The sequence below is a fragment of the Guyanagaster necrorhizus genome, assembly GCF_019112545.1.
Source record: "Guyanagaster necrorhizus MCA 3950 unplaced genomic scaffold BT62scaffold_16, whole genome shotgun sequence".
Classification (NCBI taxonomy): domain Eukaryota; kingdom Fungi; phylum Basidiomycota; class Agaricomycetes; order Agaricales; family Physalacriaceae; genus Guyanagaster; species Guyanagaster necrorhizus.
In genome coordinates this window covers 290,271-301,826 of record NW_025064895.1, presented here as the reverse complement: position 1 = coordinate 301,826, position 11,556 = coordinate 290,271, and the positions used below count along the sequence as shown (strand labels likewise).

Below are 11,556 nucleotides of genomic sequence, written 5' to 3'. Positions count from 1 at the left end.
TCTGCTGATTAAGTTCGTATCTCTCGTTCCTGATGGAAGTTGTACATAAAGGCGTCGCATTTGGTCGTGGTTCCCTCGACTTTCCCCTTGTCCGTCAATAATCCGACTTCCATCGTCGCTTGTTGCACACCATGTTGGCTGGTACCGAAGCCTTTCGAAGCATCCCCAATTATGATTCCCACCTGGTGCGTCAGTGACGAGCCACTCTTGATATCGCTCTAATGATGTTGACCTCATTAGTCCTGGTGGGCAAACGACGGTAAGATTCCATGTACTGAGCAGGACTAAGTCGTCCTAACGCTTATTTAGGGCTTCGAAAACTGAACCTACTGCTCGGAACCATCTTCGTGGCTCAGTTTTTGAATGGCTACGACGGTTCTCTTGTCAGTAGTTTCCAGTCCATGAAGCCTTGGTTGAAAAGTGTGTGTTTTTTTTCGAATAACTCTTGACCAAAGGATAGTATATTGACCTCTTGTTACGAAGCTCTTGGAGAACCCGACTCTCATCGGATCGGTTTGTTGAATGCTGCCCTATATTTGTCTGGATGTAAGCCGTCCAGTTTCCTCTTCTCATGTCCATTACTAATCACATCTCATCACAGTATGCACCGCTCCATTTGCCGCTTTCATTGCCGATCGCTGGGGGCGCAAGTGGTGCATTCGGTGAGTTCAATCACATGGAAGTTGAAATCGCATTAATGCTCGTTCACCTAGGTACTCCTCCGTTACCAATCTTATAGGTACCGCCATCGGTGCCGCAGCTGGCTCAGGAGGCACAAATGCATATGCCATGTTCCTCATGTCACGGATTGTTGTACGTATATTCAATCTCGTGTGCTGTAACACGCCTTGCTAAAGTCATTTTAGATCGGCTCAGGTCTTGCTTTCGCACTCATGTGCTCTCCGATCATGTAGGATCTATCGTTCTCGTCAAGACTTCCACTGACAGGATTCTACTGTACGCAGGCTTCAGGAACTTCCCCATCCGAAGCACAGAACGTGGATGGCCGGCTTCTTCGATGTCGCATTTGTTAGTACATCGTATATCGTTCATGGTAGAGTCCTGACAAGACGCTTAGATCATAGGTAACTTTACGGCAGCTTGGTGGGTTCATTTATTGTACCAACTTTGCTGTTGACTGACCAGCATGATGCAGGGTCAACTTTGTTCGTTCGTTCTACATGTATGGATATTTCACGGCTGACTGAAGTTGTTCATTAGGGATGCAGTCATCTCACGAACAACTGGGCATGGAGTGAGTCGTTTACGACGACCTCCTCGAGCGAAAACAACTAACCTAATATCTTTCAGGAATTCCTTATTTGGTGATTATTTTCTTCGATAACGCAAGATACACCCATTAAGACGATGGTACAGCTCCACATCGGCCCAGCCTTGATCATGATTATCCTCATCACATTCGTTCCTGAGTCTCCTCGTTGGTTGAGTGAGTTTACTCAAGTCAACTCTGATTCGTCGTGCTAAACCAATGATAGTCAAGAATGGCCGTGAGGAGGAGGCCAAAGCCTACTTAGTCAAGTATCACGCGAATGGCAAGGCCGACGATGAACTGGTTGCGTTCGAGTATTCGGAAATTTTGGAAGCGCTCCGTATGGAGAAGGAGACGAAACAGGACACATGGAAAGCAATTCTCGGTAGCAGGAGCAGTCGTCATCGCCTTGGCTGTGGTAGGTGTCATTGTTTTCATCCGTACCAGCCAGTGACTCACATTTATACCAGTTATATTGATCGCAATCTGCCAAAATTTGAGTGGAACCGCCATCATCAGCTATTGTGAGTATTATTGGTTCTGTCTTTCAGTTTGATTCTGACATAATGTTAGATTACACCGCGAGTACGTGCCAATGATTAAATATTCGCTTGCTCCGCTAAACAGCACTTAGTTCTTAAGCTCGTCGGAATCACGAACACAGTCACAGTAACTGGTATCAACGCTGGGCTGACATCGGTCAGTACTATTAGTCCAGTTGGACCTAGTAGTGTCACTGACGTCGATGTCCTCCTCCCCAGTATACTTTCCTTATGGCCTTATTTGGTCTTTGGCTCACCCAGCGCATAAAGCGTCGACCTCAGCTCATGGGGACATGGGTTTGCGTTCTCCTTGCTAACATCGGTCTTACCGTATGCACCGCCGAGTACACTAAGACCAAAAATAAGGGGGCCGGTATTGGAGCTGTGGTCTTCGTCTGGTTGTACAACGGTGCTTTCTTCATTTCTTGCGGTCCTATTTTCTTCAGTTACCCTGCTGAAGTCCTCCACTATTCAATGCGTGGCAAGGGCATGATGGTGTGGGCAATAACTGCGAAATGTTTATCAGTCTTTAGTGCATATACAAACCCGGTTGCCAGTGCGTTGCTTTTACTTTCTTTCGTTGTTATCAGTGTTAACAGCGTCTCTTTTCTGACAGTGACTAACATTGGATATAAGTGGTATACATTCTAGTAAGTGCGAGAACTCTATATCTGGGTTTTGTTTTGTTGATCCCTTTGATCTCCTTAGCACTGCGGTCCTCTGCGTCACCGGAGTTTGCATATACTTCTTCATTGTTGAAACCAAAGGCCACACCCTTGAAGAGTCAGTGCTCCATTTTTGCCTCTTTGACTGCTCGTATGTCTGACGACGGTATCATCTCAGAATCGGTCAACTCTTCGATGGAAAACCGCTAGAAGTTACTCTTCATCCTGAGCTTGCAGCTATTGAGTATAGCGGTAAAGGCGACGCTTCGGTTCACGTCAAGGGTATTTCCGACGAAGAGAATTCGTTGGAGCGCAAGTCTGAATCTTGATAGATGAATTATGTTATATATTTACGAGGGTATGCCCGCTTAATTGGAAGCGTACGAGCCAAGTAGTAATGATAGACGCAATGGATGAACTCGATTTGGAATCTCTCGGCTTTAGTCAAGCTTGAATCGCAGGATCAAACACCTTTCGACTGATTCAGGTTCAACCAAAGTGGAAGTGCACCGTCGACTAAATGTTAAACTAACTGCAAAAGATCAAAACTTTGGTCTGAGCTCATTTGATAATGACGTTTATGTAGGACTTGAGCGACGTAAGGAAAAATCAGAGAACTTGATGTCCCGTTGTTGGACCCAAAGCTTCGTGAAGGTTAAGTTCAATAAGGACAGTGGGGGACCCTGGGACGAGGTATTAAGGTGGTCAAGGAGCCTCTCATAAGCATTATGGGTTTACAGTCGTTTTCATAGAGCTTGGCCGCGACGTGTTTCGCACGAGAGAAGAAAGCGACTTTGACTTCGTCATAAACCATCTATTTCGGCAATCTCGGATCCCTTTTGGTGCGCTCGAAGTCTCCCAAAACCTGTTTCCATTATTTTTCTTCCTACTACGCAGGTGTTACATCTATAATCCGAATAATGATAACGCGTTTCCACCCCGTACGCCATCCTTTTCCGACTCTCCCCAACCAGGTACGGAGGCGATGGCTTCCAGATTCTCCACAACGCTCTTCCATTTCTCGGTCGACGTGAGAGGAGGAAAGAATGGGTGATCAGTACCAAAGAGCATCCTCTGACTTCCCTCTCTTCTGTCTGCCTCCCCTTTTATCGTACTTCCTGTCTCGAATCGTTTTGATCGTGAAACTACCTCACTGACAAAACCAAGCTCTTCTGGACCATAAGCGACCGCATCAAAGTATAATTTACCAAGGTAGAAGCGCGCGTCGTGCTTGAGACGAGAAGCGACAACGGGGTCGTGATCGATACACGAAGCCAAGCGGGAGGATAGCTGAGGAAGTGCTCCACCAGAATGGGCAAGAAGGATCCGAAGCGATGGGAATCTGTCAAATACGCCTGACAAGATTAAACGAGCTGTTGCCTAAAAACACATCAGCGAACTAGCTAGAACACACGGTGATTTTACCCACGGTAGCAGTCTCGAAAGGGAAGCCCAAGGCCAATGGCAGAACGTGTCCGTTATCTTTGTCACCCCACGCATTGCTGTCTACGCCATAATGGGGATGGAGGAAGACAACCAAACTGGCGGCTTCGATGGCTTGCCAAACAGGATCCAGCGCTTCATCATCCAACCCTTTACCGATACCCTTAGTGCCCATTATCAGCCCTTTCAAATGAGGTGCAGCAGCTATCTGGTTCACTGCTTCGACAATTGCTTCGACGGTGATGCCGGGAACCAATGGAAGCAAGCCGAGTCCGTATAATCTCTTCAAAACGGAATCCGAGTACGATGGCCCAGTTGAGCAGTATTCTTCAAGATCATTATTGAGCCCCAACGTAAGTTCATGCGCATCGGCAGCGGAGAGGAAGTCGAGCCAAGGATTAGCTGTGCTATACGGACAAAATTAGTCTTTAAGCAAACATGTAATGAAAAGTAAACGTACCTCACAAAAGATATATCGATGCCGTGCAGATCCATGAACCTGAGCTTCTCTTTGCGGTCCCAGTACTGGGGCCCTACGGGCCTTCCACCGCTAGGTTCGTTCTCCAGAATCAAAAGTCGCTCCTCTCCCCCCTCGGCTGACATGATTTTGGGCGCAACTGAACGCGACCGAAGCCATGCAGCGTATCTTGGAAGGTATACATGAGTATGCACGTCGACGAGAGGTTTCAAAGACATGGATGAAAATGAGAAACGGTGGGAAAATCCTAGTGGGACGCTCATTCTGAGTTTCCCTAATCCTATCATCGTGAAATTAGCGTGTTGTCCCTGTCAGCTCCGCGGATCCGTCCGGTCCGACCTTGCTCCGTCACCTCCTCATCCACTGGCAGGACTGGATCCCAGAGGTAGATCATTTATCCCTTGTCATCGCAGTCGATTTTGAACTTTTGGTGTCATAGATCAATATTCCTAACATGTACCTGTACTTGGACGCGGCGAACCTTACCTCCTTTTGTTTATCGTCTATTCGAAGGGCCGACGTCGTTCGCACTTGATTATGATAGGAAATATACAATGCCTGAGATAACGGCTCAACATCCTTTACTGAATCATTATTATCTCTTGTCTTGCTTACCCACATCAAAACGTTATGTCTTTCAAGGCCGCTCTCGAAACCGACCAGGACCCTTCCGAATCATGGTCATCATATATGAATGTTGTCTATGACAGCAGACGGCCACCTTCAATTGGATCATACGATGCAGACAAGCTAGAGGCCAAAGCAAGAGAGGTGACCATGGCAAATCACTGTATGTACTCTATCTGTCGTGTGAAGGGTGTCGATTCAGTCTTGACAGCTGCTTTCCTGTACGTTTTTGGGAGCGCGGGATCATGCTCAACAGATCGCGCTAACAAGAAGGCGTTTGAGAAATGGTGTTTCATTCCTAAAATGCTCGTTGATGCCTCTGATCGGACTCTAGAGGTAAGAATAGTTCTCTCATATAAGCCATCCCTTCCGAGGTGAACGATGCGCTTGCTAGACGACTCTATTCGGTCTTACCTACAAATCACCTCTTCTCCTCGCCCCCATCGGCGTCCATGGTCTCTTGAATAAAGACGGAGAAGTGACCACTTCACGAGCAGCCGCAAAAGTCGGCGTTCCATTTATTACCAGCACCGCTAGTACTCGCTCTCTCGAGGATGTCGCTGAAGCCAACGGAGAAGGTCAACGCTGGTATCAATTATACTGGTATGTTCTCAGCCTCCAGAGCATGCATAGAGATTCTAAATATCGATACTAGGCCGCGTTCTGAGGAGATTACTCTGTCCTTGCTAGACCGGGCCAAAAAGGGTGGTTACACAGCTTGTATCGTGACTCTGGACACCATGTATATGGGCTGGCGTCCGTATGATCTTGATAAAGCCTATCTTCCTTTTAAGCATGGTATCGGAATACAAGTCGGAACCTCCGACCCCGCATTCATGAGCACGCAGGGCCTCGAGGCACGCCCTGACGAGCGAATTCCTTTCCCATTCGACCCTGCTGAGTTAGACGTGAAACGAGCACAAGGGGATGAACATGAGATCCAGATGAAGATGCTGGGCAGGAATTGGTCAAGACAAATTCATTCTGGTCTATTTCGAACCTGGGACGAGCTGGCATTTGTGAGAAAGCATTGGGAGGGGCCGCTCATTTTGAAAGGTATTTTGTCTGTCGACGATGCAATCAAGGCAATGGAGGTCGGCTGCGATGGAATCGTTGTCTCTAACCATGGTGAGAACGTAATTCATAGCAATATTCAATGTGTGTTGAACGTTTCCTTAGGCGGTCGACAAATTGATGGCTCTATTCCGTCCCTTGTTGCACTAGAGAAGATTACGGACGACCCTCGCATTCAAGCCGCGCAGGTTGAGGGAAAGTTTACCGTCCTTTTTGACTCTGGCATACGGCGAGGTAGCGATATAATTAAGGCCATCGCGCTTGGCGCACAAGCTGTCTTACGTACGTGGTTTCTGACTTTTTTTGAGTCCAAGTCTCAATCTATCCAGTGGGTCGACCCTACATGTACGGTCTTGCCATTAGCGGCGAACAGGGAGTTGAAGAAGTCGTACGTGGCATACTGTGTGAAGCTGAAATCACGCTTGGATTGTGCGGGTATTCTAACCTGAGTCAAATATGGGGAAAGAAGAATAAAATTATGGAGAAGATGGACTTGGGTTTCTATTCGCCTTAGACTTTAAACTCTGTATTCGGTGTGGCCGAGAAATGAATCTATTTCGTGGTTTCCAATGATATGTCGGAATTGGAGCAACTGGGGTTGAGATGCCGATGCCGCAGAGCGGAGTTTAAAATCGCACATTTCTCACTCCGCTCCAGTCTCGTATTTCTCACACTACAACGACGACGACGACGACTTGCCTGAATACATTCTCTTCCGGTTGCACGCTGCCATTCTGTTTTCTTAGCATCTGCTTTGTCAATTTATAGATATGGCATCGTCTGTTTTTTACAAGTTCAACTCGAGAAGAGACGAATCTCGAGTGTCCTTCGATGGCACCGGTATCTCTGTTTTTGATCTCAAGCGCGACATTATTCTAGCGAACAACATGGGCAAAGCAAACGATTTTGATCTTTATATCTATGATAGTACCTCCAAGCAAGGTGTGTGTACCCGCACTTGTTTTTTTCCCCCCCGAGCTTACATGTCGTGTCATAGAGTACAAGGATGACTCCGAAATCATTCCTCGTTCTTCTTATGTCATCGTCAAACGACTACCTGCGTCACGTCCCGGCAAGGGTAAAGCCTCAATGTATATCGCTGGCGCTGGAAATATTGTACCGACCTCCGAACCTGTCTCCAGAAATGGATCTACATGGCATAAGGGTGCACTATCAAAACGATTTGATGGAAAGGACGAGGCTCCGCAAAGACCTGTGCGTGACTGTTGCGATGTAGGTTTCTGTATTTACGCTTGTGCTAGCCGACTGCACCTACTCCCGTTTCATCATCTGTAACCAAGAGTGACGAAGCAGTCGCCATGGCTGCAATGTTTCAAGCCCAAACTGCGAATTGGGAAGAGACACAGGAAAAAATGTCACAGTTGGTGTCGCCCCGAGGGGTTCCTTGTCGATGTAGTAGCCTGTTTTCTAATGAATTCTTGTTTCTTTCTATTTGTTCATAATAGCGCTCAACGTATTTACTACAATGCTCGAGGAACGGGGTTCTCTCGTGGTGGCAAACCTCATTCGGCGCACCAGCCCTATCAAGTACCGGACAGACCGTTGCCTCCCAGTTATGTCTGCTATCGCTGTGGTCAGAAAGGTCGGCTAGTTTATCTGCACAGTGACGGTTACACTGACGTACTCTGAAGGACACTGGATCAAGGATTGCCCTACAAACAATGATCGTGAATATGACAACAAACCCCGCATCAAACGAACGACAGGTATCCCGCGGAGTATGCTCAAGGCTGTGGAGAACCCCACCGGTGCACAAATTGGACAGGGAGTCATGGTTACACCAGAGGGTGGTTATGTTGTTGCTCAACCAGACATGTTCGTCACTTCATCCATTCGACTATTTCAGTGATACTCATTTTTGGTTGCAGAGCCTCGTGGCATAAGCAGGTATCACGAAGCAAAGCACTCACCGCTGCCGATGTCCGTGAACGTATACCCACAGATGCCAGTCTTGTTTGTCCCATCGACAATAAACTCTTCCGTGACGCTGTGAAGACTCCTTGTTGTGGCACGATATATTGCGAAGAGTGTATACAGACGCACCTTCTCGAGCGAGATTTCATATGTCCAAATTGTGCTAAGAAAATTGCTTCCCTGGATGAGTTGTTTGCGGATAAGCCGATGCGTATCAAAGTAACGGACTACATCGAAAAGGCTATCGAGAAGAGTAAAATGGAGGGCGAAGAAGAGACTAAATCAACGACAGATGACTCTGTTCAGGTATGCTGATCTTGGTGTGAACCGTCGCGTTATTTAACGAGATCGTGTAGCAGGAGGAACCGAATCTGGAACAGGACTTCTATTCTGACCAACAGCCTGGTGCCGATGTGGACGTGCAGGAAATGCTTGTAAACAGCATCCCTCAATTACAGGCACAAATCTCTCAAATATCTGTCATGCTTCAAAATCCTTCCCTCCCGATGCAAGTACGACAAACGACCGAGATGCAATATCAGCAGCTCCAAATGCAACTGCAGCAAGCTCAGACCTTCTCTGCAGCACTGGCGACTATCCAGCAACAGCAACAGATCCAGCAGCAGGTCCAGAACGCTAATGGAGTGGCTTATAACAACATGGCGGCTGCTTGGTCGAATCCATTCGTGAACCAACAACCTGCGGGACAAGACTCGGCATACCAGCGTTTACCTGTTAATAATCGACGACGTAACTTGAAGCGGGAGCGTCCTTCGGATTTTCTCGAAGTCGGTGGTGAATCGGATAATAAGGCCGCGAGGTATTGGGAGTGATCGATGGCGTACATACATGTATTTTTCGCATTGACATCATGGACATGTACACGTTGCATACATTTCAATCTTGTATTTATTATAATTAGCCAGACAGTGGATATGCGAGAATAGGGAAAAGAGCAACTCTGTGATAAGTCCGGCAGGATGTCGTTAAACAGGGAAAGCCAGGCCACGAACAGCCTGGATCCAAGTAGCCACGACGTTTGGGAACTGGGTGTTTCGGGAAATGAGCTGAGTTGGACTTCATGATACTGACCGTACTTTTCCCAGACCATGACGCCTGTGCCTGTAGATAATGGACAACGTTTTGAACTGTGCAGATTACTCGATGTACCGTGACTTACTCCATTCTTGGCTATACGCTGTCTCTAAGCACGAGGCTAATGTAGGCGTTGACATAAACCGTTACTAGCATCGCCGGCTGTGCCTGATTTACCTATCACCAGCTTCGAAAGCGGTACTCCAGCGCCGTTGGCTATCTGGAAAAGCGCCGACTGGGATCAAAGTGCAGAGGAGGTAGTCAATAACCCAGTGCACCTCGTGTATTCGCTGGTTCCCTCTGCACAGGCCAGGTCAATTGAAGAAGGAGGCAACAAGAAAACTGGAACCGCACCATTGTAAAACTAGTTTCGAAGCAGCGTGAGATTATCAACTTCACGCAGATGGGGAGACCTGACACCTGGACATTATACCAGTCGATCAAACTTCCAACGGCAACGTGGACGGTGCATTAAGCGCCGCCGCCAAACCTATTAGGTGAGAACCTGTACGAAATTGCTACCCTTCAGTCCAGTATTAATGGCGCAAAAACACTCTGCACCATGCTGGTTAGTTAATGGGAACCCCCTCAAAGAAAAATGGAATCCTGACGCGCATGAGTAAGAATGTATTCACATTGAGGAAATTGAAATCGAGGTTCTCTGGTAAAGGCTATGATCCAGGTCTTGGAACAGTGGTTAGAGACACGCCACGACTCAGTGTGGGTATCTTTATCTCAGCCCGACCATTTCCGTCATTATGGTCCTCAACGTTTCGTGTGAGACAAGCAGAGATATTTCTTTTTACCTCATAGTCAACATCGATCCCATCCAAATTATACTGCTTGACCCACGCAGCCATTGTGATTGTCATCGAAATGGGATCTGCACCACTTGACGTGGAGGCATCAGTGAATCCAAAGACGGAAGCAATGAGCTTGATTCCTGATATTGCGCCTTTATTGTAATATGCTAAGCTGCTGTTAGTTGGGTCCATTCCTTAGCCTTGTGATATTGAAAAAATAAAACCGCACAGATATTTACAAAACGTTGTGTACTATGGTGGTGGAGGATACCTTAAGGTTCACGAGATGGTCGGCGACATGATTGATTGATATAACGTTCAAGTAAGCAAGTAACCTCTTCTTGTCAGGCTTAATTGACAATCATGCCTTATCGTTCTATAACTGAGATTATTTCTCATTCCGACGTTTTTACCGGAGGGGACAGACGAATATACCACCTGGGATGGGCTATTAAGCACATCTTCCAGCACCTGGAATAGCACAGCCCTAGTCCTAATTGTAGATAATGGCGTAGACCTTTCCAAACTAGTTTATCGGAAAGCCTGCAACGGCCAGAGATGCTACCAGCGGTTACACGGATCCGGACACTTTAGCACCTGCCTTGCCAAAGACTAAGGATGGGGTCAGTCTTTTGGCCCAATCCAACGAGCACGATAGCTTATCAGCTACTGAACCGAAAGATGGAGGTGCGATGGAGTGGCAGGTATGTGTGATTCTTACGGACCATATCACTGCATGGAAAATTCAATATTACACCTCAGAATATTGAATTCTGTAACCATTTATTGCTACGGTCAGGGCGGAATCATGGCCGGTCTGATATATGCGTCTCTTCCACTACTTATTACACCCCCAATACCTTATTTACTATACTACCGTCTGACCAGTGAACTGGGAAAAATGCTCGTGTGATTCAATGCCGATCAGCCGATCGACGACATCTATTTTTGCCTGATCCCACGTGGAGCATCTTTGGAGGACATCGCTGCTACTAACCTTCCTTTAACCATAGCGGGGCCGTCGATAAGGTTATTTCTTATCTATGCAAAAGACTAACCATCCTCAGCTTATCATTGTCTTTTGGCCATCGCAGGAACCGCGTGGAATCACCTTTTTCAGTTTTTTAACTCACAGACACACAAGCGCAGACTCCTTTCGCGACCATATGCGTAACGTTGTCTCTTTTTACTGTAATCATCCCTTGCGACTACTCTGCTGCCACTTCGCATGATATCCTGGTACTGGCTGAGAACAGACCGCATGGCGCCCACTTTTTACCTGTTTTCTACGCGTTCTTGTCAATTGAAAAGCTTTTAGCGACGTATTTCTCCGTGCTGCGGTCAGTGCTAACGCAACTAAGCGGTAGTATTTGAAGTATCCTGGCTTGAGAGCACCTTTTGGTTCTTTGCTCGATTTCTTCTAGGGTCCTAGCAGAGTCTGTTGCAAGTTTGATAACCTGAACTGCTTTCTTTACGATTAGATGTGTGGTACGTATTGAATATATGACTCTAGCTCCACCTCCACTAAAATCTGAAGCTCGTGAAATCCTAATCATCGGTGTATATAAGGCGTCAAAGCGAACTCCTAAAAATCAACATTCGAGATGGCTCTGCGCTCTTTCGT

The 11,556-nt window shown here is 47.0% G+C and overlaps 4 protein-coding genes across 4 annotated transcripts; 3 read left to right on the top strand and 1 right to left on the bottom strand.

The window, feature by feature from the left end:
* Window positions 1–131: 131 nt before the first annotated feature.
* BT62DRAFT_1007324 (general substrate transporter) lies at window positions 132–2,806 on the top strand (the record flags this gene model as incomplete). The annotated part of the gene is made up of 21 exons (XM_043177334.1): window positions 132–185; window positions 241–259; window positions 310–420; window positions 484–546; window positions 602–662; window positions 714–813; window positions 867–910; window positions 966–1,029; window positions 1,079–1,104; window positions 1,157–1,166; window positions 1,222–1,255; window positions 1,312–1,325; window positions 1,378–1,447; window positions 1,497–1,688; window positions 1,741–1,794; window positions 1,844–1,855; window positions 1,905–1,969; window positions 2,032–2,368; window positions 2,429–2,462; window positions 2,521–2,595; window positions 2,656–2,806. The coding sequence occupies 21 exons, from the start codon at window positions 132–134 to the stop codon at window positions 2,804–2,806; spliced, it is 1,590 nt and encodes a 529-aa protein (XP_043038447.1).
* Window positions 2,807–3,332: 526 nt separating this feature from the next.
* On the bottom strand, window positions 3,333–4,804 carry BT62DRAFT_994966 (amidohydrolase 2). The gene is made up of 3 exons (XM_043190499.1): window positions 4,381–4,804; window positions 3,907–4,327; window positions 3,333–3,857 (listed from the first exon to the last, which is right to left on the bottom strand). The coding sequence occupies exons 1-3, from the start codon at window positions 4,683–4,685 to the stop codon at window positions 3,384–3,386; spliced, it is 1,200 nt and encodes a 399-aa protein (XP_043038446.1). The 5' UTR covers window positions 4,686–4,804; the 3' UTR covers window positions 3,333–3,383.
* BT62DRAFT_933359 (FMN-dependent alpha-hydroxy acid dehydrogenase) lies at window positions 4,682–6,641 on the top strand. Its single transcript, XM_043186539.1, has 7 exons — window positions 4,682–4,783; window positions 4,838–5,188; window positions 5,237–5,361; window positions 5,420–5,628; window positions 5,681–6,153; window positions 6,205–6,381; window positions 6,429–6,641. Exons 2-7 carry the CDS (start codon window positions 5,029–5,031, stop codon window positions 6,611–6,613), a joined length of 1,329 nt encoding a protein of 442 aa, XP_043038445.1. The 5' UTR covers window positions 4,682–4,783; window positions 4,838–5,028; the 3' UTR covers window positions 6,614–6,641.
* Window positions 6,642–6,778: 137 nt separating this feature from the next.
* BT62DRAFT_933358 (DWNN-domain-containing protein) lies at window positions 6,779–8,984 on the top strand. Its single transcript, XM_043186538.1, has 7 exons — window positions 6,779–7,041; window positions 7,097–7,314; window positions 7,362–7,480; window positions 7,566–7,702; window positions 7,752–7,935; window positions 7,989–8,340; window positions 8,391–8,984. Exons 1-7 carry the CDS (start codon window positions 6,870–6,872, stop codon window positions 8,865–8,867), a joined length of 1,659 nt encoding a protein of 552 aa, XP_043038444.1. The 5' UTR covers window positions 6,779–6,869; the 3' UTR covers window positions 8,868–8,984.
* Window positions 8,985–11,556: the final 2,572 nt, after the last annotated feature.